Here is a 26,481-nt window from a genome sequence, read left to right as displayed (position 1 = left end):
TCTAATCACTCTGCAGTGAAACGGAAATAAAATAATTTTCAACTTAGCACAAGTAAGAAAACACCAGTCGTATAGGAGGGGGCATCTAGTTTATTGAGCATAAACAGTCCTAAAACAAAATTTCCAGAATGAAGTGGTCAAAACCAGAGATGCTGTCGACGGACAAACTAAATAATATTCACTTGTTAGCATAATTACGTAACCTGCAAACCAACGAATGTACATACCGGCACTCAACTATCTTACCCTAATAACGTGAAAAATTATATTAAATCTCATTTTATCTTAGGACTATTCGATCTTTGTATAGTTTATAGCGAAGTCTTGGGAACCTCAATAGGAACAAAGTTTTGGCGGGGAAATGACCTTGTGGCTTGTCTCTTGTGAAGCCCTTCTTGTCCTCCTCCCCACCTCTTCGGGGCGGGGGGGGGGGGGAAGAGGTAGGAGAAGCTTACGTGACGTTCGAAACTATAAAGGCCCGCGACTAATCGAAGCCCGCAAAAAGATGACGTGACCGCAAAGATGCGTGACACCTTTTTCGACTGAGTGGTTCGTTGCCCCGTTTCAGACCATGTGATGATACTCTTGAGAATTCTTCCTTTCAAATTTTGAAATAGTCGTGTGCATATGAATAACTAATTTTTAGATGGTAAAAGAAAAATTCTCTAGAGAATATCACGTGGTCTGTGATGGGAAAACAAACCGCCCAAGCGAAAAAGGTTTATTGGACCGCACATGATCAGCAGGACTGGAAGTGATTGCTGCAAACGATAACGCCAAAAATTAGGAATGGCGTGGTCTCCATGAATTGTCTCAGATGTATGATTTTTTAAATTATCGTAAGTGAAGAAAAGTTAAGCACTTCAGGCATAAAAAACAATAATAAAAAATGGTAACACAAATCGCAAAATAACAAAATTAACATGTGACTGTACAAATAGTTCCTTTAAATTTAGAAAACGAACCACAAAAACAAACATTAATCTTCGACAAGAGATTATCAAGGTAAGAGAGTGAATCCCCCATACAGGTCCTCTAACTGAGGTAATCCCTCTCAAGTTATTTTTAGACATGGTACCCAGTTCTTCCGAGGATGTTACTCGCGCGATGCCTGGACAGCCGAAGCAATTTTCTCATAGACGAAATGGCGGGAACGTCATTTTGTATGTTTTGATTTCGTTCCAGGGTAGAGATGTTTTTCTGCCCTTAAAGCCGTCTTTTTCTTCGGCCAGCTTTCGTTTGTTTTGTGCTCGTTTGGCTGTTCATTATTTGGCTGTTTATTCGGTTTTAGGAAGTTTAATTAAGCAAACTTTAACGGCAACGAGTACAATGGCTGTGTAAGCGTGCGTGATAATTCTTTGTTCATTTCATTGCCGTTGTTTACAAAAGGTCACAAAACAACAACGTGAAATAGCGGTATTCTGGATATTCGAGAGAACGTGAACTATACGACGGCCAATTTTTAAAATTTCTTTTTCGAATTTTGACGCTGTCTTACATATTCTGTTTGGAATATTTCTGGGAAAGATTTTCGTATGACCCCATACATTTATTATGCATGCAGAATGATTAATTATGTATGCGCTCTATTGTTTTTGAATATACATTGATAATTACTACTTACTGTGTGAATAAAAGAGGATTTAATTGCGCGCTGTCGCGCGCTATCGCGCGTTGTCTTTTCGCCGATTTTCTTCTTCCCCTAACTCCATTCTTCTCTCTTTTTCTTCTCCATATTACCCAGGCTCCTTACGCATTTTTTCCCCTTTCTCTTGTACCCCATCAGGTCTCGAACCACTTACCTTTCGCTTACCTCTCGCTTACCAGTCTCTCTTCTACACCACTACACTAAGAGGTTCAGTTGAGAATTACCCCTCCAAAATAATTTTTATTTTACTTGAGTCGTTGGCATTCCAAAAAATTAACATTACAATTTACTTATTCATGTGTTTAACGCATGTTGCACGCTGCACGAAAACATGCATCGCATGTGTGGGTCCCTGATGAATAAAGGGGTGAGGGGTGGGGTGGGGATGATTTCTTTCTTTCTCCCAATCGCTTCTACTTCAGCAGTACTGTTAATAATCTAGTTATATCAATGTCTTCAATGAACTTTTTTAAACTCTGCCGCGAAACCAAAGCCTGCTTCCTTGTTCCGGTAGGGAAAAGTGATAAAGACACACTCTTGCCCATCATACGCGCCCACATATTGCCGGGGACACGCGTGATGAGCGACATGTGGAAAGCTTGCGACTGCCTAAAACACGAGGGCTATAGTCATCTCACAGTCAACCACAACCTAAACTTCGTAGACCCAGACACAGGTGCGCACACCCAGCACATTGAAAATACATGGTGGGGAGTCAAACGAAGTGTGCCTCGTAGCGGAACATCCAAAGATCTCTTCGAAAGCTATCTACAGGAATGGTTGTGGCATCAGCACTATGGAGATGATCCTTTTGGAAACATTAATTATCAAGCATATCGCCGACTTATACGAAGTGCGCAAAGATACGTAAATTGTTCCTCGTACCACTGTATGCACTGTTCGTGATCTGATCGCCACTTCATGGAGGAAAGAAACAAAATATACAGCTTCATCGCATGGGTCTGAATTCGAGGAAGGAAATCAAGGGGAAAAAAACGCGGAGAAACGCGAGAGGTAAGCAAGAATTTTATTTCACTTTGTTTACATTTACAAAATTAGTATAATAGTCGCTTACCCGCGCAACAGATTATAGCTAACCGCAAGCAACCGGCTTTGCTTAAACTAGCGCACAGGTCTAAATCGCTATTATTTTTAGCAGTTTTAAGCCTGCGCTCAATTAAAAAATACGGTAAATGTGCCCAAAATTATGATATTTCGTTTCGGTTTCCGTAATTTGGACCTAAAACTCGAAAATTATTTTAAGTCTCCAAGAAATCGTTCCGTTTTTGCATATTTTAGATAGAAAAAGTCTAAAAGTATGCGACACTCAGAAAACAAATGGCAAAATTTAGAGTTATTCAAATCAGGGAAGTCTCAAAGGAGCGCCATTGTTTTCGCTATTGTTTTCGCTATTGTTTAGTTAGAACTGTATGCATAATAAATGTATGGGGTTACAGCGACGTTTCCCTTGACGTCACGCCTAGGTCACGTGGGGTTGTTTATTTCCGTGGTTGGCAAAAACACGCCGTGGCTTGATGTCTCTTTCTAAATTTACCGCCTAAGAAAAGGGTTCGTGGAGAGAATACCGGTGAGCTGCTGCTGAGAAATTGTACAAATCGGTTCACAAATGCATCGGGAATAATTTTTTTTATATTTCCTGAAAGTGAACCAAAGCGGACCACTTGGATGAATGCAGTTCGTAGGAAGGATTGGACGCCGTCCGAATTCCCGGCGTTTCGATTAAATACGTGTACAGATCCCCAAATTGACGTCAGTTTTTCATGCGTCTGTCCTGTTATTGACAATGAATTTCGTTCAGCATTGTCAAAGTAGTCTACAAAGCTCATGATCAGTAACAGGACAGACGCATGAAAAACTGACGTCAATTTGGTAACCTGCAGGTGGCGTAGTGCGCGCGCAAAACAAGTGCCAGAGACGCAAATGTTTCACTGACTTACTGGGCAAGTGACAGAAAAAAATGTAACTCATCTAACTTTAAAAAACGCGTACCCCGTACTTTTTATGTTATGAAATGGAAGGGCAAGCCTATTTAACAGGTGATTAGTTTTTAGTTTTGAGGAAAAGCCTGCTATTCAGACTGAATTCTTGGCCAAACCAGAAAGCTGTCACGGACGCTAAAAGTGCTGTTGCGACGATTTTGTTACCAAAATTGGTTCTTATGTTACCATTTACCATGTACTTTAAAGATCTTTGTAAATATGGTTAGTTTTCTGTACTTAAAGGCGAATTCTAAGGAAATCTGTAAGGAAATAAATTTTCTTCTTTTACAGAAAAATGCTGACGTCAGCATTTTTATTCGAGATTCAAGGCTAATTATCTCGGAAAAATGCTTAGCTACCCTCAGTTTTCTTTGTGGATTCCAATAGCCCTTGTTAAGATCTACTTTTTCCATAAGGTCCTAATTTGGTGAAAAGACCTTTGCATTTATAAAAATGATGCAAGTATACTGAAGAACAAGACGCAAACGATGGCCGTGTAGTAATGGGGAAGATGAAACGGTATTACATCAGCGAAGTAACGTAAACGAGTTTTTTTTAGCAGGAGGAAAAACTTCCTACCGAAACGCTCGACAAGTTAATCGCTGAATTAAAAAGAACCTTGGCAAAGAGCTGCAATTTATATGACTTTTCTACGGTTTTTACACGATACTCTCATCTGCGTTCGACCGGTCTTGGGATAAAACATGAGCAAAGCACAAACCAGTCACTTAGGATGACAGACCCCACGTTAAACAAGTGTATCGACCTTTCGGCATCCGAGATGCAAATTATGGGATCTTAACAATGACGACGGCGACGCCGAGGACAACGCCTTGTAAAATTGAATTTGTCCAGAATGCCTATGGCTCTAAAACCTCGCTCAGGCTAAATATGTAATGACAGCGTTCAATTCTAAATGGAAATACGAAAAATTAGCGGCTCAACTCATCGTTCGCGTTCGCGGTCATTTTGCGTTGTTGTTTTGCAGAGGACGGCTATGTGTACAAACGTTTACTGAACACACTTGCACCGCCTTTGTTTTGCCAATTAAACCTTTTGTTTGGTGGTGCTCATTGACGTCGTGGTTTGCTCCAGACTCTGTCCACACTACGCCGGAGAAATTAAAAAACGCGTACAGCTTTATTATTTCTACGGTTAGGCCAGAGTAATCCGTCACGAAAACGGAGCTTTTCGAAAACGCTCTTCAAGCCGGAGAAATTTGAAAACGCCGGCTTTGAGTTTTCTTGTGGACGGAAAACATTTTAAAACGGACCTTTTGGAACACGATAGGAGCAGGAGAACCACGTGATTTCCCTGGCCGAGATTTCCTCAAACAAAAATATACAACGACCGGTGATTGTTGTGTTTTTAAATTCCTCCGGTGTAGTGTGAACGACCGGGCCTAAGCTTCCTAGGTTCCTAATGAGGTCAATAATCAGACGGCGTTCTTCAATAAGTCCAAAGAGAAAAAAATCGGAGGAGGTCCCGCGCAAAGGAGAAATGCATCATAAATAAACACCGTAAGCAAAATAAATATTTAGGAGGAGAACTCTTTAAGGACCTCGATCAAGTTTAATATTCGTTATATGTTACTAGCATTATCACGAAGGCTGACCCGGTGGCTACATAAAGTTTTACTTTACTTACTTTTACTGTCAGATTTATCAGAAGGAACCTGGAACACATTTAAGAAAAACTCTTGTTATTCATTAGTAAGAGACCATCTGTGCGGGATTCACCTGCCCAAAAGCAAATTCATGACATCCAGATCTTGGGTGTATACAATTTATGATCGAATACCAGGGTATGTGATTCGCATACCTAAAAGGAAATTTATGACATCCCACCAGATCTAAGGTGTACAACGACAAGCCGCTCGTTTTGTTAAACATTTGTATTATCGAATACCAGGGTATGTGACCGGTCTCTTGAATGAGCTAATAATGGCAACGCATCTCATTAAATCGGTTCTGCAACCATTTCTCGTTAAATTAGTTGTTATCAGTTCATGTGGAACCAAGCGGGCTATTCACCTGATACATACTACTTCCACGACGGTCGCTACATGTAACATGCAATATTCGTTAGATTTAGAACAATTAAGATTACAGAAAATGGATATCAAAGGATGTGCTCTAGTGACGGTTATAACTTATTTCTTCCGTAATCTTTGGCGATCAGGTGCTTTTCCCTTGTCTACTCTCAGAAAGTTCACTCGTATTTTATCGGCGCTCCGCTATTTTGTATTTTAGTCGGTTTTCAATTCGTTAAAAATGTCTCTTGCAAACCAGAATTTATCATCAATTGCATATCATCTAGTCGACTCAACTACTTGGACACGAAGGGTCAATTCAAGTGGTATGGGGATTTTGAAGATTTGATTTGTCTGGTCAAGACATTACTCGAGTTTACAGAAGATGGCGAAATCTCAGAAGATCCGAGCCCATAAAATCTTTTCATTTAAAAGGTGGGTACATGTGATATAGTGAAGTGGTATTTTTCAACTCATACCGTCCAAACCCAGGGTCTGGTTACGCTATCTTGCGAGAAAAACTAGGCAACTTCTTTGCATCGAAGGAAACCTGCTTGCTCTTCAACCGAACTGTGACACTCAGCAATGTCCGCTCGCGGCAAGATTTCCGTACAACCCCAAACATTTATTATGCATTAAGTTCTCTGTTTAACTAAATAACAGCCGCGAAGGGCACAGCTCAGTTAGTAAAAATCATATCCTTTGCAATCGGTAATATCGGTAATATCGGTTAACACTTTTCTGAAGGATGAATTATTTTCTATTGATGGGTATGATTTATTGAGAAAGGATAGAAACCGTCAGGGCGGTGGTGTTGCCATTTACATTAGGTCTACGATTTAGATTTTAGATTTTAGAAGGTATTGAGGGTATCTGTCTTGAAATTCGCAGACCATGCAGCAAGCCGTTTGTTATGTTAGCGTGCTACAGGCCTCCTATTTCTGACCCTTCCTTCCTTGTGAAAATTGAAGAGATAATAGGTAGAATAGACTCTGAGGACAAAGAAATAGTCCTTGTCGTTGATCTAAATGGTAACTACCTTTCAAGCAATCAAAATAATAATAATAATTACATTCCATTACTCTTAGGTCTATTACCGAGACACATCAAATGTCTCAATCCCCCGGGGGGGGGGGGTACTCCCAGAAAAGTTGGGTAGGGGTGTGCGGCCCACTTCCCAAAACCCTCACCTTATTTATTACCAAAATCTGCGATTTTTTGCTACCCTTCTTTTGGCCTGGCCAAAACTTCGATATGATACCCTATTTATGACCTTTGTAGCTGTCACAGTTGCCCTAAACAAAAGTTATGAAGGGCTTTTGCTGACGGTCTTATTGATAATGATGAAAAAGTAGCTACTTCTAAGAAACATACCCAGTTCAAGACTAGAGTGCTAAAACCATACCCTATTTAAGACCAATATATTTCTTTCTGTAGCTGACCTACACGCTCCGCCAAAAACAAAGCGAGTTCGTCAGAAGGCTTCTCCTTGGCTCACTCGTGACATCTCGGTACTTATTGTCAAGAGAGACAGAGCTAAATTAAACGCTCAAAAACGTAATGATTCCAAACTTTGGTCAGAATACAAATCGCTTAGAAACCAAGTTAACAGAGCGATTAAAAATTCAAAAAACTCTTCTACAACGCTAAATTCTCTGCAAACTCAAGCAATCCCAAAAAATTTGGAAAACGATGATTAATTCAATTACAGGTAGATCCCAAAAAGACTCTGTTATCAACGAAATTAATGTCGATGAAACACATTGTAGCAGCAATCAAGACGAAATTGATTCCTAATTTACCACTTCATGAATATCGGGCCTCATCTAGCCTCAAAACTTCCAAGCACTACCAAGGCTTTTAATCTTTACATAACCCCAGCTATATCCGTTTTTCAATTGACCTGTATTAATCCGAGTGATGTATTGGATCTCCTCAAAAACTGGGTCACTAATAAATCTGCCGGTCTCGATCGCATTCCAAACAAATTACTCAAGGTCGCAGGGGATAGTATTGCCGAGCCCCTCCGTTTACTTTTTAATAATAATACATGTATGATACATGAAAAATTGCTCGATTCTGATTGGCTGAGAGCAGTGCAGTTCAAGTGTAACACCAATGCAAAAAGTATAACACCAGTGCAAATTACACATCGTAATTCTGGATTATGATCGGCTGAAAGACAATAGGAAATTTCTAAGCCAGTGATATCATGTAAAATGATTACGAAAATTTTGTGCGGAAACCTTGAAAAAAGTTTTCTCGAATGAAAAAATGGCTTTAAGAAAGATCTTCCGGCACTTCCTCCAAGCGAATTTCTTCATGTTTATTTCAGCTTTTTCAGCTTTTTAAAAACCTCACTCGTGCAAATTAATTAATTCCAAATTGAATTCGGAACCGTATGATTACCTATACTAACAATTCTATCGCTAGTGGTTATATCCCTAGTGATTGTAAAATTGCGAAGGTTTTTCCACTCCAAAAGGGCAACAGTGAACCAAATCTTAACAATTATCGTCCAATTTCCATTCTACCTTCTATTCCTAAAATTATGGAAAGGCTTGTTTACAACCAACTCTGTTTATACCTTTCGGATAACAAATTGCTAGATATCACTCAGGCTTGCGATCGTTACATTTAACCGCCACAGCTTTGCTTGACGCTACCAAACAATGGTACTTCAACATCGATAATGGCCTTGTCACATCCGTTGTTTTTCTTTACTTAGCTAAAGCTTTTGACGCCATTGATCATAATATTAATTATTCCAATAATTTTCCCCCGAAAATGAAAGTGGTGACCCGTACGGGAGACCGGGAGATTCGGTCTGTATCAGCTTGTATCCATGAGGTTCCTGGATAATCTGGGAGAGTTTTCACCGCCTCTAAGTGAACAGGCTCCCTACGAGCGCGAAAAAAAAAAAAAAAAAAAAATAATAATAATAAACAGTAGGGCGAGCGAAGCGAGCCTGGCGTGGTGGGAATTTACCCTCTCCAGACCACTCTCGGCTATCTTTGCCCGCCTGTTTTCTTCTTCCCCTATAAAATCGGGAGCCTGTGCATGTTCACAGGCTAAGTTGGCAGAGATCTTGTATGCGAATTGAGAAGACGTCTACGCCACCTTTACCATGTTCTAATATACAGGCAATATTTATGTCAAAGCTTTACACCTGCAAATCCTTTCTGTGCAGCAACGTTTTTATGTCTGTAAAGGATGTAACGTGGCTTTTGAATTCAGTTAGGTCTTTATGACGACCTTCATTAAGTGGCACACAAACGTTTCTCTTGTGTAGTCTCTCGTTGCTTACACAACTGTCTTCTCGAGCGGTATAAAATGACACCTAACGTGTGTTTCTCGTTTCAGCTCTTTTGGACGAAATTCGTGCAGATCTTTTATACGATAGCCGGATTCGGATATGGTGTGTCATATTCTCTTGGTCTGATACAGTGCCAAAAATGATCGGTCGACAAAATGGACAAAAATAACACTGAAGCTCATAGTCCTTGTGCAAAGTTTAACTATTTTCAATTGACTTATTCTTATAATTTACTTTGAACGGAATGCTATCCTTCTAGTTCAAAGAGCCGTAGCCTGCAGAACAGGCGGATTAGCGGGCTCTAGCTGTTCTGCAGGCTAAAAAAACCGTTCACTTATCACGGAAGTCTAATTGGTAAATCACGCATAACGTGCTTGTAGAATAGCAAATCACGCGTCACGTTATGATGGCCTGTCCCGTGTCACGCGGCTAATTTGGTCTCAATCACGCTGCTAATTTTGGAGCAATCACTCATCACGCAAAAACCCTTTTCAACCCTCTCCCGTGAATATTTCTACGTAGTAATCAGCCTTGCTTCATTGTTATCTCTGTATTTAGTAGGCACCTTATAACGTTGAACAAAACTGTTCGTCGAGCAGACCGTGCTGATGAAATGGCATAAACTGAACCGCTCCCCCAGCCCCACCCCTTCAAAGATAAACGCTTGTCAATTTCGTGAATGATACATGTACAGAGTGATGGTAGACCGCACGCGCCCGCACTACATCGAGAGAGTCGTGAAACAAATCATTGAAAATGGCGGCTTTTCAAACTCATTCGCAACAACTAAACAGCAATCCTATCGTAAACACCAGCCCTTTGAAAAACTCTGGCCCATCTGCCATACCTCCGATACCTAACTTTCCATCTCCGCAACAAAACAGTACTAACGTGGGGACAAAGCGAAAAGAAACTGGCACTCCACATAATGACATACCCTACAAGAAATCACCGGCTTGGCTGTCTGGTCGAGAGTTATTTTGCGAAACCTGCAACGTAGAATTGAATTCAATCAGTCAAGCTATACAGCACAGACAAGGGAAAGTCCATCTGAACAAAGTTAAGAAAGTGGAAAAATTTAGAATGGTAAGTTAAGGTAGAGTTTTGTTAAAATATAATTGTTTGCGGTGATGGAGTTGAACGTGGAAAGTTATTGGTTTTGGACGGCATGATTTCGATTCACCTTCACCTTTCAAAGTTCAACTCCGCTTGTTATTAAAATTTTATCAGACTCAAGAAATTCCTTCTTTGATTAGTGCCGGGATTAGTGATATCATTTATAGGGCTGTTTATTTTTTGCCCCCTAGCCTACTGTTTACACAACTTCTTCGCAGATCACGGCGATGGTAGTTAATTCTTTTTTCTCTCACTGGGAGCGCGTTTGTGGTACGATTTGCGGACACACATTGTTTTCTCAGCTGAATAAGTTTACCTCTATTTATTATGTTATGAAACATTGCCTTGCTACATTTTTAGACATTTTGTATAAGTGCAACATCTGGTTCAAACATACTTTTCTATTGCTCTTATGCAGTGTGTCTTATGTCAGCAACTTGTAAGGTTTTCTTTCCGATAATATAATATAAGCCTTATATGGAAACAAGATCTCTCGGAGATTATGATACAGCTGTTTTTATAAACCCTTACATACCTTAGCTACTGTCTTCACTCTTATGAATATTTTAAGAACATGTCCCACCACAAAAATGTGGTATTTAATTAAATTTAAGAATTTATGGGCTGAGCAAGCAAAACGTGGAGTTAAAATTCTAAACCTTCTTCTTAGTTAACCCAGTTGACAGAATGAATAGTCTGCAACTGTCCGTTCAGGTAACAACCTAATCAAAAAATCATTTGGTAGCTTATTATAACAGCAGGCTGCACCTAATTAATCTGCAGCTTTTGTTACAGTCCTTAGAACAGTGTTTTGGTTACAACGGTAATTGTTTGTACACTGCTGAGTTAATGTCTTGAAAGCTACAGGCTGAACCAATCTACTTGTAGTGTTGTATTTTATTTTTTTGACATACTTTGTAAAGACAATACTGATGTAATGTTGTTACATTATACTTTGGTCACAGACAGATTATTCCTTGGCTATTTGTGCATTGTGCTCTTATCAAGATAATTAATAATCAATGAGAAACAAAACTAGGAAATTACTGTTCAATGAGAACAATGCATAAATGTGTACATGTACGTAAATTGGACATACAATTTGTCCCAACAAGTGTAAACCTTTTCATTCAACCTTCTTTACACCAATGCATTGTCTGTGGAAAGCAACTGAAAAAAGTCCAATTAAGTTATATCGTTAATCAGGTTTTATCATTTACAATCTCTTGCACTTGGCTCGAGTCTGTAAATCTTATGTAGCATAACCACTCATTATTTGTATGTGGATGATCAAGTGGTAGTGCTACGTGTAGTTATGACAAGGTCAAGGTGATAAAAACCCTTGTTTCTGTAGTTCATGTATTGTTCTGTGTAAGCTGTTTGAAGATGACTGAAATGAGCAGATAGACAAAATAGGTAAAGACAACTCATGCTACAAGAAAATTGTGTAACTTACTTCTGGATAAATTTAGAAACAATGATTAATTTTGCTAAGTGAATTCAAGGTAAAAAAGCACCTGTGTTTTTAAATGAATGAATGAATGAAAACTTTATTAATGTGTCAGTGTATTTAGCTGTAGTATTGCTCAGTTTAAGCTGTAAAAGATAACCAAATTACAGGTACATGTAAGCTGCTGCAAGAGATAGGCAAAATACCTTGAGAAACATCATGCATTCAAACGTAATGTTACTTGTGGATAAATTTATAAACAATTGTAATTTACTAATCAGAAGTAATGGTGTAACCACTAGCTATAGTTCTGTAGCATAATTTTCTTGTAGCATAAACAATAATTAATTTAGCTGTGTGTATTCAAGGTAAAAAAAGCACCTGTGTTTTGAATGAATGAATGAATGAAAACTTAATTTATTAAATGTGTCAGTGTATTTAGCTGTAGTATTGCTCTGTGTAAGCTGTAAAAGATAGCAACCAAATTACATGTGAGCGGCTGTAAGAGATAGACAAAATACGTAGAGACACATCAAGCAATGTAATGTTACTTGTGGATAAATTTATATACAATTATAATTTACTGATCAGAAGTAACGGTGTAACCATTAGTTCAAGGTAAAGTGAAAACATCTGGACATCTGTGGTTTTGTTTTTTGCAAGAGGTAATTGGGGATATATCAAAGCATGTTTTCATAAGCACTCAAATACAAAACTAGATGAACTTACAACTGTTTAAGCTCAAATAGGGGAATCTTTTTAATTTACTGATGCCATTGTTAAATCTCATATCTAGAAATTCACTCAATTTAGCAATAGATAACAGGTGTATGGAACTCATTACTGTAAAATTAAGTTACATGTTTTAATAGTGTCAAGTCTGGAAGGCAATTCTTTCCACCCAGGACTGAAAGTTTGACTGTTTTCAATGATAAATCAGTGTTGTGTCTGGTCCAATATCTAGTATTTCCAGTGATATCCAGTGCTGCAGTTAATTCAAAGCACAGTTGCTATCAATTTATTTATCAGTCATCTGTATGGGGCAACAACCAAGATCCAAAAACCAAAACAATAAAAAATAAACAAAATAAAATAAAATAAAAGTTGTCATGGCAGACTCTAACCACAAAATGTGCTGGCACCACAGGTAGTAAATTGTTAATACATCTTCATGTACAGTGTATGCAATTAAGGTGCTCCCTGCTTGGAATCCAGTTCCTTGAAGAAAATTATTCAATGATATTTCAGTTCTTTACTGGAAAAGTTTTCTGCTGTTAGTAGATTTAATTTTAAAACAAGGGTCAGCTTACCTTTAGTTAATTTCTCTCAGTTTTACTGCTCTGTTAAGTTAAACAAGAAGTCATTGAATTATTTTTTATTAACTTTTACAACTAATGTACTCATAAACCACATATGCATGCATTGCAGACCTATTTGGAAACAGTTGTGCTAAAAAGGGATCAAAGAGCTCTGGAGTGAAGAGTTTAAGCTAGGCTGCTTAGTCCATTTAGTGCGTCTGCAAATAAATTACAAGAGAAAAATAATTTATTGCCGCCTGAAATCCCTAGGGCAAGAGGCACGCAAGAGGAGCCTGGAGTCCCTCCTTTCGCGCACTTCTTGGCGCCAGGATTTTGCGTGACTTTTTTTTCTCATGATTTTCCTTTGCGTCATACATGAAGGACAAGCGCAAGTAGTCAAAAAAGAAGTCTGAGCAGTCTTTCACAACCATTTACAATCTTGAAATCACAATCTCTTTAAACATATCATTCCCACTGACAGCAATATAATTATAACTTACGTCAACTATTGCTTTGAAATTTAAGTTTAAGTTTAATAATACTTTGTCATGAAAAACAAAAAGGACATGACTGGAGAATAATTGGGGGAAACGAAATTCCCATACAAAGAATATTCTCCGATATTAAACATTCTAAAAAAAATTAAGAAATAAAATTTAAAATGTTTTTAGCTGTTTCAGACTTCCGACGGACATGACGTGACCTGCAGTGCTCCCGTTCAACCTCAAGTAGCTCCTAATCCTCCACCAGTAATGCCTTCAGTAGAACAACCAAGACAGCTTGGCAAAGTAAATTTACAGTGCGATGTCTGCCAAAAATTATTCAACTCAGAAACACAAGCTGTGCAACATTTTCAAGGTCAAAAGCACAAACAGAAATTGCAGAGTGTGGGAGTGAGTCACACAGAATTGCAGGTGTCAACAACAGAATCTAATGCATCACTTAATCATCGACAAGACGGAACTTGCTCAGTTGCTGCAACTGAAAATGGAACAATACCTTTGTCATCGGCAAATGGCTCTGAAAGCGAGGGACTGTACTGTGAGCAGTGTGGCTTAACAGTGAACTCCAAGATTCAAATGGCCACTCATCTCCAAGGAGCAAAACACAAAAACACTGTTGCTAGTACGTAAAAATACCTCCTTTCTGTCTTTTTGTTGTAAATCACCGGAGTACTTAGAAAAGGAGTGGAAAGTCTGATGGCTTAATGGTTGGGACAATAGATTCTGGGACACACAGTCTGGTTCCACTCTGGCCAGGGTCATTATGTCATGTTCCTGGAGGAACCACCTCCACCCTCTCCCTTAATAACACATGATTTATATTCTAAGGAATTTTTGTATTGTATACAGAAGGTAAACTGCGCTTACCATCTGTAAAATCCCTACGGATCGACAAGCTGTTCCACCTCCTTACTCAAGTAACATGTTTACAATTATTTTGAGTGCCCTGAGTGAGTAAACTGACCAAAAACTGTCTTTTAAGATCTGTCAAACTGTATGGATTGTAAAATTATGCAATTCAATCCCTATTAAACGGCCACCCTCGGGGAAATGGATGGTGACTACTTCAAGGGGGCTGGCAGCTTACTGGAGGTTAAAACAATAGAAAAGCCTTCATCTGGACTTTGATTACTGGCTGCCTAATAGGGGTGGTTGCCAAATAGGGGCTCAACTGTATTTTTGAACTGTATCAGTTTGTAGATATTGAACATGACCGCCTCTCTTCACCCAGGTGTTAAGTAGCTACTTACAAATTTATATTACTTTTAATTAATTAATGACTGAAATGCTGAATTTTTTTGTCACTGACAGGTAAAAGACTCCAAGTGGGTCAATCTCGACCCGTGTTGCAGTGTGATGATTGTAGGACAACCTTCAATTCGCAGATGCAGTTGACACAGCATTTAACAAGTTCAAAGCATATTAAGAAAGTACAAAAGAAACAAACAACCCATGTGCAGTTTAGAGGCCAGGAAAGAGGGCGTGGACGAGGTCGGGGCAGAGCTAGAGGAGGTAATATTAAAAGACCAAGATCTAATAACCTTATTATTAGTAGCCAGTCAGCTGTGTTCTATTGGAAATCTCTGAGTCTGATTGGTTCTCTCATTGTTTTTTTTTTTATTTAACGATTAGATTATGAGCTTGAGATTTCTATTGCGTGATAGTTGATGAGGGTCCAACCCGAGTCAGTTATCATGCACAGAAATCAAGAGTGAATAATCTAATTGTTTTAATATAGATCTAGTAGTCATTCAAAACTTTACTTAAATCCTCTTCACAAACACCTCGAAAACACAAAGAAGTGGCTGTCATTTTGTTAACAAGCACACACTGCTATGTTTCTTACTATCCATAACAGAATAGTGAGTAGCGTAGCTAATCAGAGGACAGCATTCGTAATAGAACGCTAGTAGATTTATACTGATTGCTAATAGACATTGATTTCATACATGCTGCTCTTGAAAATTATTTAATTTTGGGCTTAAAAATTAGGTTTTGTGTTGTAATCCTTAAGAGTGTCTACAAAAACAATTAGACTACTTGCCCTTCTTTTCTCATGGAAAATTCAGGCTTTTAGTCTAATTGTTAATGAGTGAAGTACAATTCAGGCTGTACATGTAATAACGTCTGTAGGGGAGTAATTTCCAAATTGAATGAGCATGCAGCTTAAGGTTGCTGTGAAAGTACGGTATGAGCACAATTTTATATTGCAAAATAATTTATTTTTGTTACCTAATAATTTCAAATAATTCCAATGTTCCCATCTTTTAGCATTCAGAGGAGGACAAAGTCACAGAGGAAGAGGAAACTTCAAACCCCCTCATCTTACGTCAAATTTTGTCAAAGCGACTAATTCTTTCCCAGAGAATCCTGGTTTCAGATTCTCTTCAGCTGCGCAATCAACTTTTACTCCCTGTTTTACTGAATTTGATGCATCTTTTCAACAGCCTTTTATGTAAACATACAGTTGTGCTCAGATGTTTTTTAAAGAATATACTACTGTGAAGGTTAAAAAATAACAGCCCTGGCTACTGTAGGATTTACATGTAGCAGCTGTTAGCTAAAATGTGTACTATACTGTACGTGGGGTTAATCCAGCTCTAAACTGTTGAAAAATCTATTGTTATTTTACCATTCTAATCCAATGAAGGCTGAAGATTTTTAGCTGAAATGTCTTTTTCAAAGTTATCGCTAATGTTGTATTTAACATTAAAAAAGGTCAGCAACAAAGCTTCTTGCATTTTATTGCATCCATAATTTCCATCCATGTACCAGTAAAATAAGTTTCGAATAAAACAACCAAGTTTTTGGTCAGTTGTTGTCTTTATGTACTTGGAAGTTAGTGATTTATACTACTAACTGTACAAAGAGAGTCGTCTAGGGTCATCTAAAACAAATCAGATCAGTTTGACACATCTAGCTTGTTGTATCTGTCAGGTGTGATCAACAAGAGCAGTTGCAAAGAGGAGCAGGTTAACTGTATTTATACTTGGCAATGTACTTGTCTTATGGTTATAAGTGCATTGTTATATTATGAATTTCTAAACATGTTCAGTGTTGTCCAACTTTCTAAATACACCTCTCACAAAGGGGGTGTTCCAGGTTGAAATGTCCTGTCATATTGTGCAGTTTACTTTTAAAAGTTATTGAATATGTGTGAGAGGTACTCAAGCGTGTAGAAGACAATATCCTTCAGGACCTGATTGTTTGAAAAGAAAGCTGTTTAACACTAACTCAGGATTAAAAGTTAACTGAAGTATTAATTTTTCTTGAGTAGAAAATGAATTGTTTGTCATTATTTAAATTCAGAAGTGAAGGACAAACAATAAAGACAGAAACCTCATGGAAAAGTTACAAAACTGAAATCAAAATCCTTGCTAATCCTGGGTTAGCTTAATCGGGCTTTAAACTCCGCCCAGTTGGTTACAGGTACAGTAAGACCACAGATCTGAATGAAGTGGACAGGAAAGTGCAAAGTACATTCACAACAGGATTTTTGTTTGCACTATATGAAAAGAGATTATTTTTCCCTCAAACATGCATCTTGGTAAATGATAACCTCTATCACCAAATTTTCTTTGCAGTTGCACAATAATTATTAGCCTGCATAACTAGTGGAATTTTGCACGCGAGTGCTTTGCTTCTAGCAAGAGAAACAAAGTCTGAAGTCCCCTCCATTTGAAGCTTCACCATCCGGTAACTTTGCTTCTCCCATTTGCAGCACTGCCGACAAAACCAAACGTGCACATGAAATATACTAGCTGCCTGTGTGCAGGCTACAGTGACTGTGATAATGACTACCTTTAATTTTCGGACCAGCAACAAACAGCATTCCTGCAGCATAAATAATTTGTAACTTTATTGAGATGTTAAAACTTCGCTAACAAAGGAAACCATTTTGTCTGATACTGTATACCTGTAATTCACAAAGACTTTGATTAGTCAGTCTCAAATCTGTACTCGGTCATTACTAAAGCATGTTAACCTTCAATTTAACTTTGGACAGTACAAACTTGGTTATGTGTATCACAAACCACCCAAAAAACATTCTCAGCCAACATATTGTAAACAAGATGAACTTAGCTAATATTACAATATAAAAGCACCGCATATGAGCTATAACTTCACTAGTCTACTTACATTGCACCAAATTCACATACGTGTAGTCTCGATGGACAACGTTGGCACAAAACACCCTTTAACTGATAAACAAAAAACCTTGAGAAATTATGTTCAGTTAATCTGCCTACTGTACTAAACAAAGACTGCAAACTTTCTAAGTCTACTGCTCCAGTATTACCTAGACTACAGTAAATTTGATTTGCCTAGTAAAAAAACATAATTACAAAGTCGCAAAATAGTTCACAAACAAAACCCATCAAAACAATTTCCATTTTCAATACAGCAGGGCTTTGTATAAGACTGTTGATGCCTTCTAAACTAAGCCTCAATAAGAAATAAATTTAAAATTTCTTTTAATCTACATTCCCAAAAAAATTATTGAACTCCTCAAGTTTTTTAATAGTAGCTTATGAATGAGGAGAAAAACCTGCATGTTGAACAACAACTACTTTCAACAATGCTTTCACATGTATTAAGCCCCACAATTATCCATGTAGGCAATGTTATAGCCTGCAAACTTGTGAGACATTATTCAGAGTACTATAGATGTTAAGTCAGAGCATGTCTAAAAGAATGGTGAACAACATATTGTGAGGACATCACCAAATTATGATTTTTAATCAGTGGTGGTTTAGACTGAGATTTTGTGTTGAGGAATGTCCTCACCACCCTACTATTTTGATCCTCACTGATACAGGAAATGGGGTGCACCCTTTCCTTTTTTTACAGCAGAATAAATCCTTTGATCTAATAAGAGGTTTATGTATTCTAAAATTGATGTTTTTAGTAGCCGTATTACTTTTTTTTATACTTCTGTCACCTTTTAAGTCTTACAGTACATGTAGTTTTTCCAACATATTTTCCAGAAATCTAAAACAAGAACCTTTGATTTTATAAACTTGTTGATATTCAAAATAATATTCTTTTTGTTACCAGTATTGCTCTTCTGACTCGTAATGAATTTTTTGGTGCCCATGTTGTAGACCCCGGCCCTGAGATAGGCCAATTTCAATATATAACTTCATTAAAAATTCTAACTTGGCTCCAAGGCTTAGGGGAATAAAACAAAAGAAATTAGTAATCATTTATCTCTAAACCTTGATGTGATTTCCGTTGTTTTATTCCCCTAAGCCTCAGAGCCACGGACAAAAAGTTTGTAAGCCTCCAAGGCAGGACAGTCTGGCCTCAAGAGTCCTCATGGACCCGATGAGGATGAGTGTGAGTGTGGCAGGACAGTGGCTCCTTTGATAAATTTGTCCGAGTCAAAATATTTTGTCCTTGCAGGAAAAATAAACCCATCTGCACTGATAAAAGTTATATGTTGACATATTTTGTAGCTAAAACAAAACAGTTTTGTCCTCAGTGCAGATCGACCCTTTAATATATCAAAATTGACCTATACTAGCCCCTGATTTGCATAAAAATAGCCTAAAGAACTTATTTCCTTGTTAACATTGTTAACATTTCACCTTAGAAAAGCAGCGTAAGGAAATAGATGTCGCTTTGGAGAGCATATATGGTTACAAGATAAAATAGTTTTCAGCTGTTTGCGAGACACTTTACCTAATTTTTGATAAATTTATGCTAAGGAGATTAGAAAACACTGATGTTAACAAAGATGTCAACTGGAATCTGGAAAAACTTTTTTGTAATGTCACCAACTTTGATTTATCTGAAATACCCATGAAAAGCCTCAGAGAAAAAAAATTAGGTTATCGAGTCCTTGTTCAGAACTTGGTTGATCATCATCTAACATTGAATGGAGTATTTTGAGACCAGATCAGAGGGGAATGGCCAGCATCTGCTAACTGATCAGTTAGGTTAAGCACCCTATTGCTAATCACAGAGCTTCAGTTGCCACTCTTTGTATGATCTTTGAGAAATTCCAACAGTTCTGTTGGGTAAGCTCCTTTATCAACGGCCTTGCACCAGCGGCGGTACTGTCAAGACGAATAAAGCCACCAGTTAGAACAAAGAACAACACTGAACAAAAATAATATTCACTTAAGATAACAACATGTAGGGTGAAGGTGAGGTTGTGCCAAGATAGCCATCATAGTTAGGAAGTAAAATTTGACGGTGATGGTTATATCTGATGCAGTATGGTAACACGTGAAAAGTGTATGGCGTTCTCGTGTGTTTATCTGGAAGATCCCATTTGTTTAGTCTGCAATGTTGATCAAGAATGTTCTGTATAAAAACAAAATTGATAATCACGCACCGTCAAAGAAAAGGTGAAGAGATTTCCAGTGAATTTAGTATTTACGTAAGCTTAAGTGGTTTAACAAAATACATAAGCTTATTCAGTTCACGATCATGTGAATAGTGTCTTCTTTCAACCACACATTGGGGGCCAGTTTCACAAAATCAGTTAGATTGCAACATAAGCTTATATACAACAACAACACTTTTGTCTAGTTACTCGATCGGAATGCTTCTTACCATTTCTAGCTCTTCTCGAAGCTGGTAAACATAGCTTTCCTTGTCGGCAATCATTTCTTCTAAGTACTTATACCGCAGCTTCTTACGAGCGCGGCACTCTCGAGCAGATTGTCGACTTCGCTCAAGCTTTGCCTCAAGATCGATTTTAGAAGGTCGTCTTCCCCTCTTTCTTCCACAAGGCTTTTTAGTTGAGTTCATCTTTGAAGATTTATAGTTCTGAGAATCTGAGAAAGGCGAATCAGAGGAAGAATTACTATCCACCGAAGAAATACTGTCGTGTTTTGTCCGACGAGACCCAGTCCAAGAACACTTCATTCCTTCCTTTTGGGTCGAATCGACGATCTCTTCTGCTATTGTCTCTTCGTAAGAATTCTCTTTGTTAAAAGAGGAAGAAGCAACAGCCATGCACGGCTTAAAACGCGCAGGAAATCTCAAGATACCTTCTAGGTTTTTCAGGAAGACGAGCGCCTTCACGTACGTGGTAAAATTCACCTTCACGGATCAAAACAAAGTGATGTAATGTTTTGGTACTTGATTGACAATCAAATAAACCACGGCTCTAAATTTGATTGGATAAAACACCTGTTTCCGAGCAACAGGCGGAGAAACATTCTTTTTGGGAACCAATCAGGAACTGATAATGGTCAGTACGTACTCAGTGACGTAGTTTTGGCGCGAAGGTGTAACCACATGACAATCACATGATGATGACACAGCAGCGCTTCCGGATGTGTTCAAAGTGGGGCCCTCTTCCAAATATAGTTGGGGCTTGGAAATGAATACTTAAAAGGGCCTACTCAGTCCCAGACGCTCAGCGACCAAAGGGGACGAGAATGAGACTGGTGATGAAAATATTCATAAGGGCCTGCGCAGGCGTGGAGGCTAATTTGAATGGTTCGAAAATGTGAAAGGAATATTGAACAAAAACAATTGAGTGTCTCTAGTATTTTTGTACCCTTAGCTTACTTGATGCCCTAAACATTGGTAAAGGATGTGTCTTGAAAGGAAAATCGTGAAGATGGACGTCTGTGTGAAGAAAAATAGGTAGAACTACCAACAAATTAACGTGACTTTTTGGCATGGATTTGACATTTTGTTAGACGCGAAAACGTTTTGATAAGTGACAATATGGTTCGTCTTGTAATCAAAAGCTAGTATTGGACTTCATGGATTCTTGAAGCTCACGAGTCTGAGGAAGAAGAATATCGATGGACGACGTTAAAGTGGAAAATGTCCCGTACAATGTGATACCTGTGACAGAATATGATCCTTTTGAGGTACGTAAGTATGCCAGAATTGTAAGTTACTATAAAATCATGTCCACACGCTACAAGAGCGATTTTGTGGCTTCTGGCAAATTATGTATTATTAATGAAGAACTTCACGCAAATCCATGTTTTAAATACAGTGTCAAACGTAACGAAGTCACAGCAGGGATATCCATTGCAACACTTCCTGTTGTTAAATTGTTTCCCCTTGTACGTTTAAATTAATCGACAGTTGAAGTGTTTTCAAATTTGTTGAGTCCTGTGGATCTCAGACGTACCGTAGTCGTGATAAGATTATCAAATGATCCGTTTCCATTACTTAAGGAAACATGTGGGATGATTAATATTGTGATCAATTTGCATTTAGATTAAATTTAAGCATGTAAACATTCTTAGACAAGTTAATAAATTAAAACCAAACTTGCGAAGGGTTCTTGCTGTGTAAAGGGGTTCTTAACATCAGTACAGTATGAAAAAAATGGCAAAAATACAGTCTACAAAATAAGTTGTCACAGTTTGAAATAAAGTTTTACAGATTGTACTAGAACAATTTCTGTCAGTTTTGGTCGGCTCTAATTGAGGTTTTTTAAGGAATATTTCACTTAATTGCACATTGATATTAGCATGTCGAATGGTTAGCACAAGTGTCAACGATACAGCATGGCTTCATCTCATACTGTGATAGGCCCAGGGATGTACAGAAATAAGGCAATAAAGTTTTGGAAAAACTCTCACTGTGACTCTTTTGGAGGAGATTATGGCAGTAGTGTCATTGCCATGTACTTAAGACTAAGTAGAAATACAAATTGTGTTGTTCCAGAAAATATCCATACCCACCCCAAGGAAGGTTAACAGAAATTTCAAGGGGGAGGGAGGTTTCAAAAGCCCAATTTTTTAAAGGAAAGTATGGCACTAAAATGGAATTTCCAGAGGGGTGGGGTGGGAGGGGTTTCAAGCTAAAAACCTACCGTGGGAGGGATATGGATATTTTCTAGAACAACACATTGTATATTTACAACAATAATTAATGAAAAGAAAGTCATATAAAAAGTAGTTCAATTTTTTTCTTGCAAAACACTGAATTATAATCACTAAATAAAAGTCAGTGTTCTAATATTGTACAGATCACTTCCTGAATTAACTTCCTACCATTATACACATGTAGGTTTATTTTTGCTCGGGCTGATATGTCATTATTTCAAGACATGCAACACGAGAATATAAATTATTACCAACGATACTGATGATAGATGTCTCATTTCGCTACACGTGCACATGTACATGTATTTTGTCAACAGGCGAAGTTTGCGGCTTCTCTTTACTGGTTAGTATTTCGTGCTACTGAAGATGGAGAATTTGATGACATCCCATCCCAAGTAACCAGTCCCATTCAGAGGGATTCTGAGGTACATTACATGAAAATCTAGAACAGTTACTGTAGCATTAACTACATGTAGAACTAAGTTTATTTTTAATAACGGTGCAGTGGCTTCATGGTTAATGTGCTTGACTCTGGATCAAGCGGGTCGGGTTTGAGCCCTGGCCGGGGACATTATGTCATGTTCTTGGGCAAGACACTTTACTTTAATTTATAGTGCCTCTCTTCACCCAGGTGTATAAATGGGTACCGGTAAATTTAAATGATAAGGGTAACCCTGCGATGGATAGCATCCCATCCAGGGGGGAGTAGAAATACTCATAGACACTTCATACTACAGAAACTGGGATAAACTCCAGCCTGATGGGCTCATACAGTGTATGAAAACTTTACCTTTACCCTATATGTATGCTATTGTCAGTTTTGGGCAGCTTTCCAGAGTGATTAATGTGTATGATCTCTACTGAATATAAAATGAAACTGAGACAATGAAATATGTGGCCTGGCTAATAATATTAAACTCAGCTAATAAGTTTAGTACATTTATTTCAATAGAAACGCATTACTGTCCGTCCAGAGGTAACGGAATTCCTTACAAATGGTGTGATTTACTGCAAGGTTTGTGACAGCATCTTTGATGGAAAAGTTCCTGTGGTTGGTCAGTGGGCTCTTCTTCAGACCCTCTCTCATCACGGCTTTTATGTGGTTGAAGAAGGTGACATTGCTGTCACGGATTCTGCTTTACAGCAAAAGAAACCATTTAGAAAGGTATTGGCTCGACGAGTTAAATTTTGATCCATAGTACTCATATACTTCTTTTGTGAAGAGTGGGCTTGTCATTGGGTTTAAAAGCTCTACAACAGACTGTATCGGCTGAAGGAAGTAACATGTATGCCTGTTAACCGAAGAACTAAATCTGAACTGTATACACTCCTTATGGTCTCAATAATTTTTTTGGTGGGGTTGGGGTGGTGGAATTGTCACCAGTTTTTTTTTCTGTTCAAATGATATTTTTCTTCTTTAAATTAATAGGAAGGGGCTAGGAGAGAACTGTACCATACTGTACCTCCAGCAGGAGCGAAACTGCTATTACTTGTACATGTATACGTAATACTTGTAATCTCCATTCTAGTGAGATGTATACTATTCAAAATACTTGTCTCTGGAAGTTTGACCTTGAAATTACATCAGATTAATGGTATTTTCAGACTAATTTCCCTCGTCTGAGCTTTGTAGTAAAAAGTCATTGACATGTCTCTGTTTTTGATGTTTCTTTTTTAGTCCACACATCTCGCACTGATGGACTGTCTGATGAATGCCTTCTCTTCACGAATGGTCACTGTTCAACAGGTTATCCAGAGTGTCAGGTATTGATAATTAGTGCTTTAATTTGTTAATTGTTATATTTTCTTCATGCATGCCCCCCTTGGGGATGACAAGGAGCAAAATTTAGTGATGAGTCTTTATTATTGTTACGGTACCATTAGTTGTGATATGTATAGTCAAAGCTCACCTTACAGACAGCTCTATAATATGGACACCTAAATATCACACACAGCAAAGATAGTCCTGGTGAAACCTGGATTCATATACATGTATTAATCTCTTCCTCTGTAGTATGGCATAAGGACAATAAGATCTGTCCCTTGGGCGTCCGTTTTGTAGAGGTTTGACCAGTACATACACATAGAGTACATGTACCACTCAAAACTAAGTTACACCTTCTCTTCTCATTTCTCTTGAGCCTAGCGGTCCGCAGCAATTGGTCACAAATGCTAGCATTGTACAGTTTCCTGACGAAGTCTCTTTACATGTATTATGATAAAAGTAAAGAGAGTAGTATTTGTATATTAGGTAATTATACGATTTTTCTTGTTCAATTTGGAATTAACTTGCATGAGTGAGTTTTTCAAAAAGCTGAAATTGTGCAAGCTGCTTTTGGCGAGTGCAATTTCAGCTTTTTGAAAAAGTCACAAGTGCAAATTAATTCCAAATTGAATGAGAAAAACTGTATGTTGATTACTTTTTAATAATATGATAAACATGAAAAAAATTCCATGGAGGAAGTGCCGGAAGGTCTTTCCTGAAGCCATTTTTTCTCATTTGAGAAAACTTTTTTCCAACTTTCTGCACAAAATGTTTTCGTCGTCATTTTAAATGGCCTAGAAAATTTCCTATTATCTTTCAGCCAATTGTAATCCAGAATTACATGTACAATGTGTAATTTGCCCTGGTGTTACACTTTTTGCTCTGGTATTACACTTGAACTTCACTGCTCTCAGCCAGTCAGAATCGAGTCATTTTTTCATGTATATTATTAAAATACTTTGTAATTATTTTGCCAATTATTGTATAACCATTTTGACAGTTGAGGTATTGCGATAAATTTTCTACTTTATTTACACAGCAACTTTTCATCATTCAATGCTTCCAAAGAGCTTCCATTTGATCTAGAGGATGCTTTGCTGTTATGGATGAACAAAATATGCGCAGCATTGAATGACAACCAGCTGAAAAGACAAAAGCAGCACGCTGAACAGCTTCTGCAGAATCAGGACAAAGCCAAACGCTTCAGGTTTCGTCGTGATCAGCTGCAGCCAAAAGTGCAGACAGCATTTCCTATGATGGAAGAACTTCTGAACGATATCAGTGATGGGAAGAGTTTACTTGGCATCATAATGTTTTACCATCCTAAAGTTATTAACCTTGAAGGTAATTCTTTTACTGTTATCCACCATGAAGGTGAATTCAAATTTGTTGTTTATTATCAGCCTTGCTGGTGAATGAAATTGTTTTCACTCTTGAATAAGTAACAAGTCATTGTCATAGTCCCACATACTTTTTTTTTTATTTGCTCAAACAATTACAACAATTACAATTAAACTTACACTACAGTTACAAAAAAAAAAAAAAAAAAAAAAAGGCCATGGAGTACGTATCTATGCATTACAATCTACACATTACATACATGTACATGTACATGTACAATGAACTTACAGTATGCTACTTACAGAAAAAAGTAAAAAAAAAAGAAAAAAAGAAAAGAAAGAAAAATAGTCCCACATACAATGTACAAACACTGCAATCTCGCTACTTCCCCTAAGCAGACATCACTTCTAAGTGGAAAGTGTTTTTGGTCTGAAGAGTGTTTATTAATAGGAGATTCAATGGCAGTATGCTGTTAAGTTAGGGTGTAGTACAACAACCACCACATATACTTATGCTAACACTTGGCAGAATTGTTTGCTCAAAATCACGGATTGAATGATTCACTTGCTTTGCACTGGTTTTACTGCACCATTCTCTGAGTTGCAGTCCGTTTGCTTAAAGTGCCTATGAAGTAAAAAATAATTGCTGCTGATTTGAAAGGCTTTTCAAAGTAAAGAAGAATGGCGTTTTCGTTTTTGGAATATCTTTTATCGTTTTAGAGATATTCACGTTTTTGTATTATAAGTGATGATGTCATAGGTGGTTCCACTAAAACAGTTCAACACTCAATCAAGAATATCTCTAGAAATATTAAAGCAGTGTTCTTTAAACTTGGCACCAGAAATATACATCACAAAAGAAACAAAATGACACCCGTCGTGCCGTCACCATGACAACAGTTATACCGCTGGTCCTGTTTTAATTAAAAGTAACATTACCAGATTTTATCTTAATCAAGGATCATCCACTCCCAGCAATCTAGTGGGGCGAGTTAAGACAATATGGGAATCATGTGTGTTCTGAGCAAGACCCTCTGTCCCTTTTCGAAGGGTTGCAAATTGGCATATGTGGTTTTTCAGAGAAAGAGACTGGAGCCAAAAGTGTCGCCATGGCAACAACACAGAAGGTGTCATTCTGTTTCTTTTGTGATGCACATTTGTGGTGCCAAGTTTGAAGAACATTGCTTCAATATTTCTAGA

At 37.9% G+C, this 26,481-nt stretch overlaps 3 protein-coding genes across 4 annotated transcripts; 2 read left to right on the top strand and 1 right to left on the bottom strand.

The window, feature by feature from the left end:
* The first annotated feature begins 9,686 nt into the window (after positions 1-9,686).
* On the top strand, positions 9,687-16,177 carry LOC110055729 (uncharacterized). 2 transcript variants are annotated; one of them, XM_089272124.1, is made up of 4 exons: positions 9,687-10,082; positions 13,541-13,985; positions 14,675-14,875; positions 15,635-16,177. In XM_089272124.1, the coding sequence occupies exons 1-4, from the start codon at positions 9,753-9,755 to the stop codon at positions 15,820-15,822; spliced, it is 1,164 nt and encodes a 387-aa protein (XP_089128250.1). In that variant the 5' UTR covers positions 9,687-9,752; the 3' UTR covers positions 15,823-16,177. The 2 variants fall into 2 exon arrangements, with proteins under 2 accessions (XP_089128250.1, XP_020617789.2); XM_020762130.2 differs by having other exon boundaries at positions 9,689-10,082; positions 13,532-13,985.
* Positions 16,178-17,198: 1,021 nt separating this feature from the next.
* Positions 17,199-20,462, bottom strand: LOC110055731 (cAMP-responsive element-binding protein-like 2). Its single transcript, XM_020762132.2, has 2 exons — positions 19,928-20,462; positions 17,199-19,425 (listed from the first exon to the last, which is right to left on the bottom strand). Exons 1-2 carry the CDS (start codon positions 20,330-20,332, stop codon positions 19,336-19,338), a joined length of 495 nt encoding a protein of 164 aa, XP_020617791.1. The 5' UTR covers positions 20,333-20,462; the 3' UTR covers positions 17,199-19,335.
* A 199-nt stretch (positions 20,463-20,661) lies between these two features.
* LOC110055765 (calmodulin-regulated spectrin-associated protein 1-like) lies at positions 20,662-25,627 on the top strand. Its single transcript, XM_089272125.1, has 5 exons — positions 20,662-21,204; positions 22,494-22,601; positions 23,129-23,341; positions 23,855-23,940; positions 24,981-25,627. Exons 1-5 carry the CDS (start codon positions 21,136-21,138, stop codon positions 25,354-25,356), a joined length of 852 nt encoding a protein of 283 aa, XP_089128251.1. The 5' UTR covers positions 20,662-21,135; the 3' UTR covers positions 25,357-25,627.
* Positions 25,628-26,481: the final 854 nt, after the last annotated feature.

Source organism: Orbicella faveolata, unplaced genomic scaffold (assembly GCF_042242905.1).
Source record: "Orbicella faveolata isolate gen_17 unplaced genomic scaffold, um_ofav_v1 contig_34, whole genome shotgun sequence".
Lineage (NCBI taxonomy): Eukaryota > Metazoa > Cnidaria > Anthozoa > Scleractinia > Merulinidae > Orbicella > Orbicella faveolata.
The sequence above is the reverse complement of the archived record's forward strand: the minus strand, read 5'-3'. Positions and strand labels throughout refer to the sequence as shown.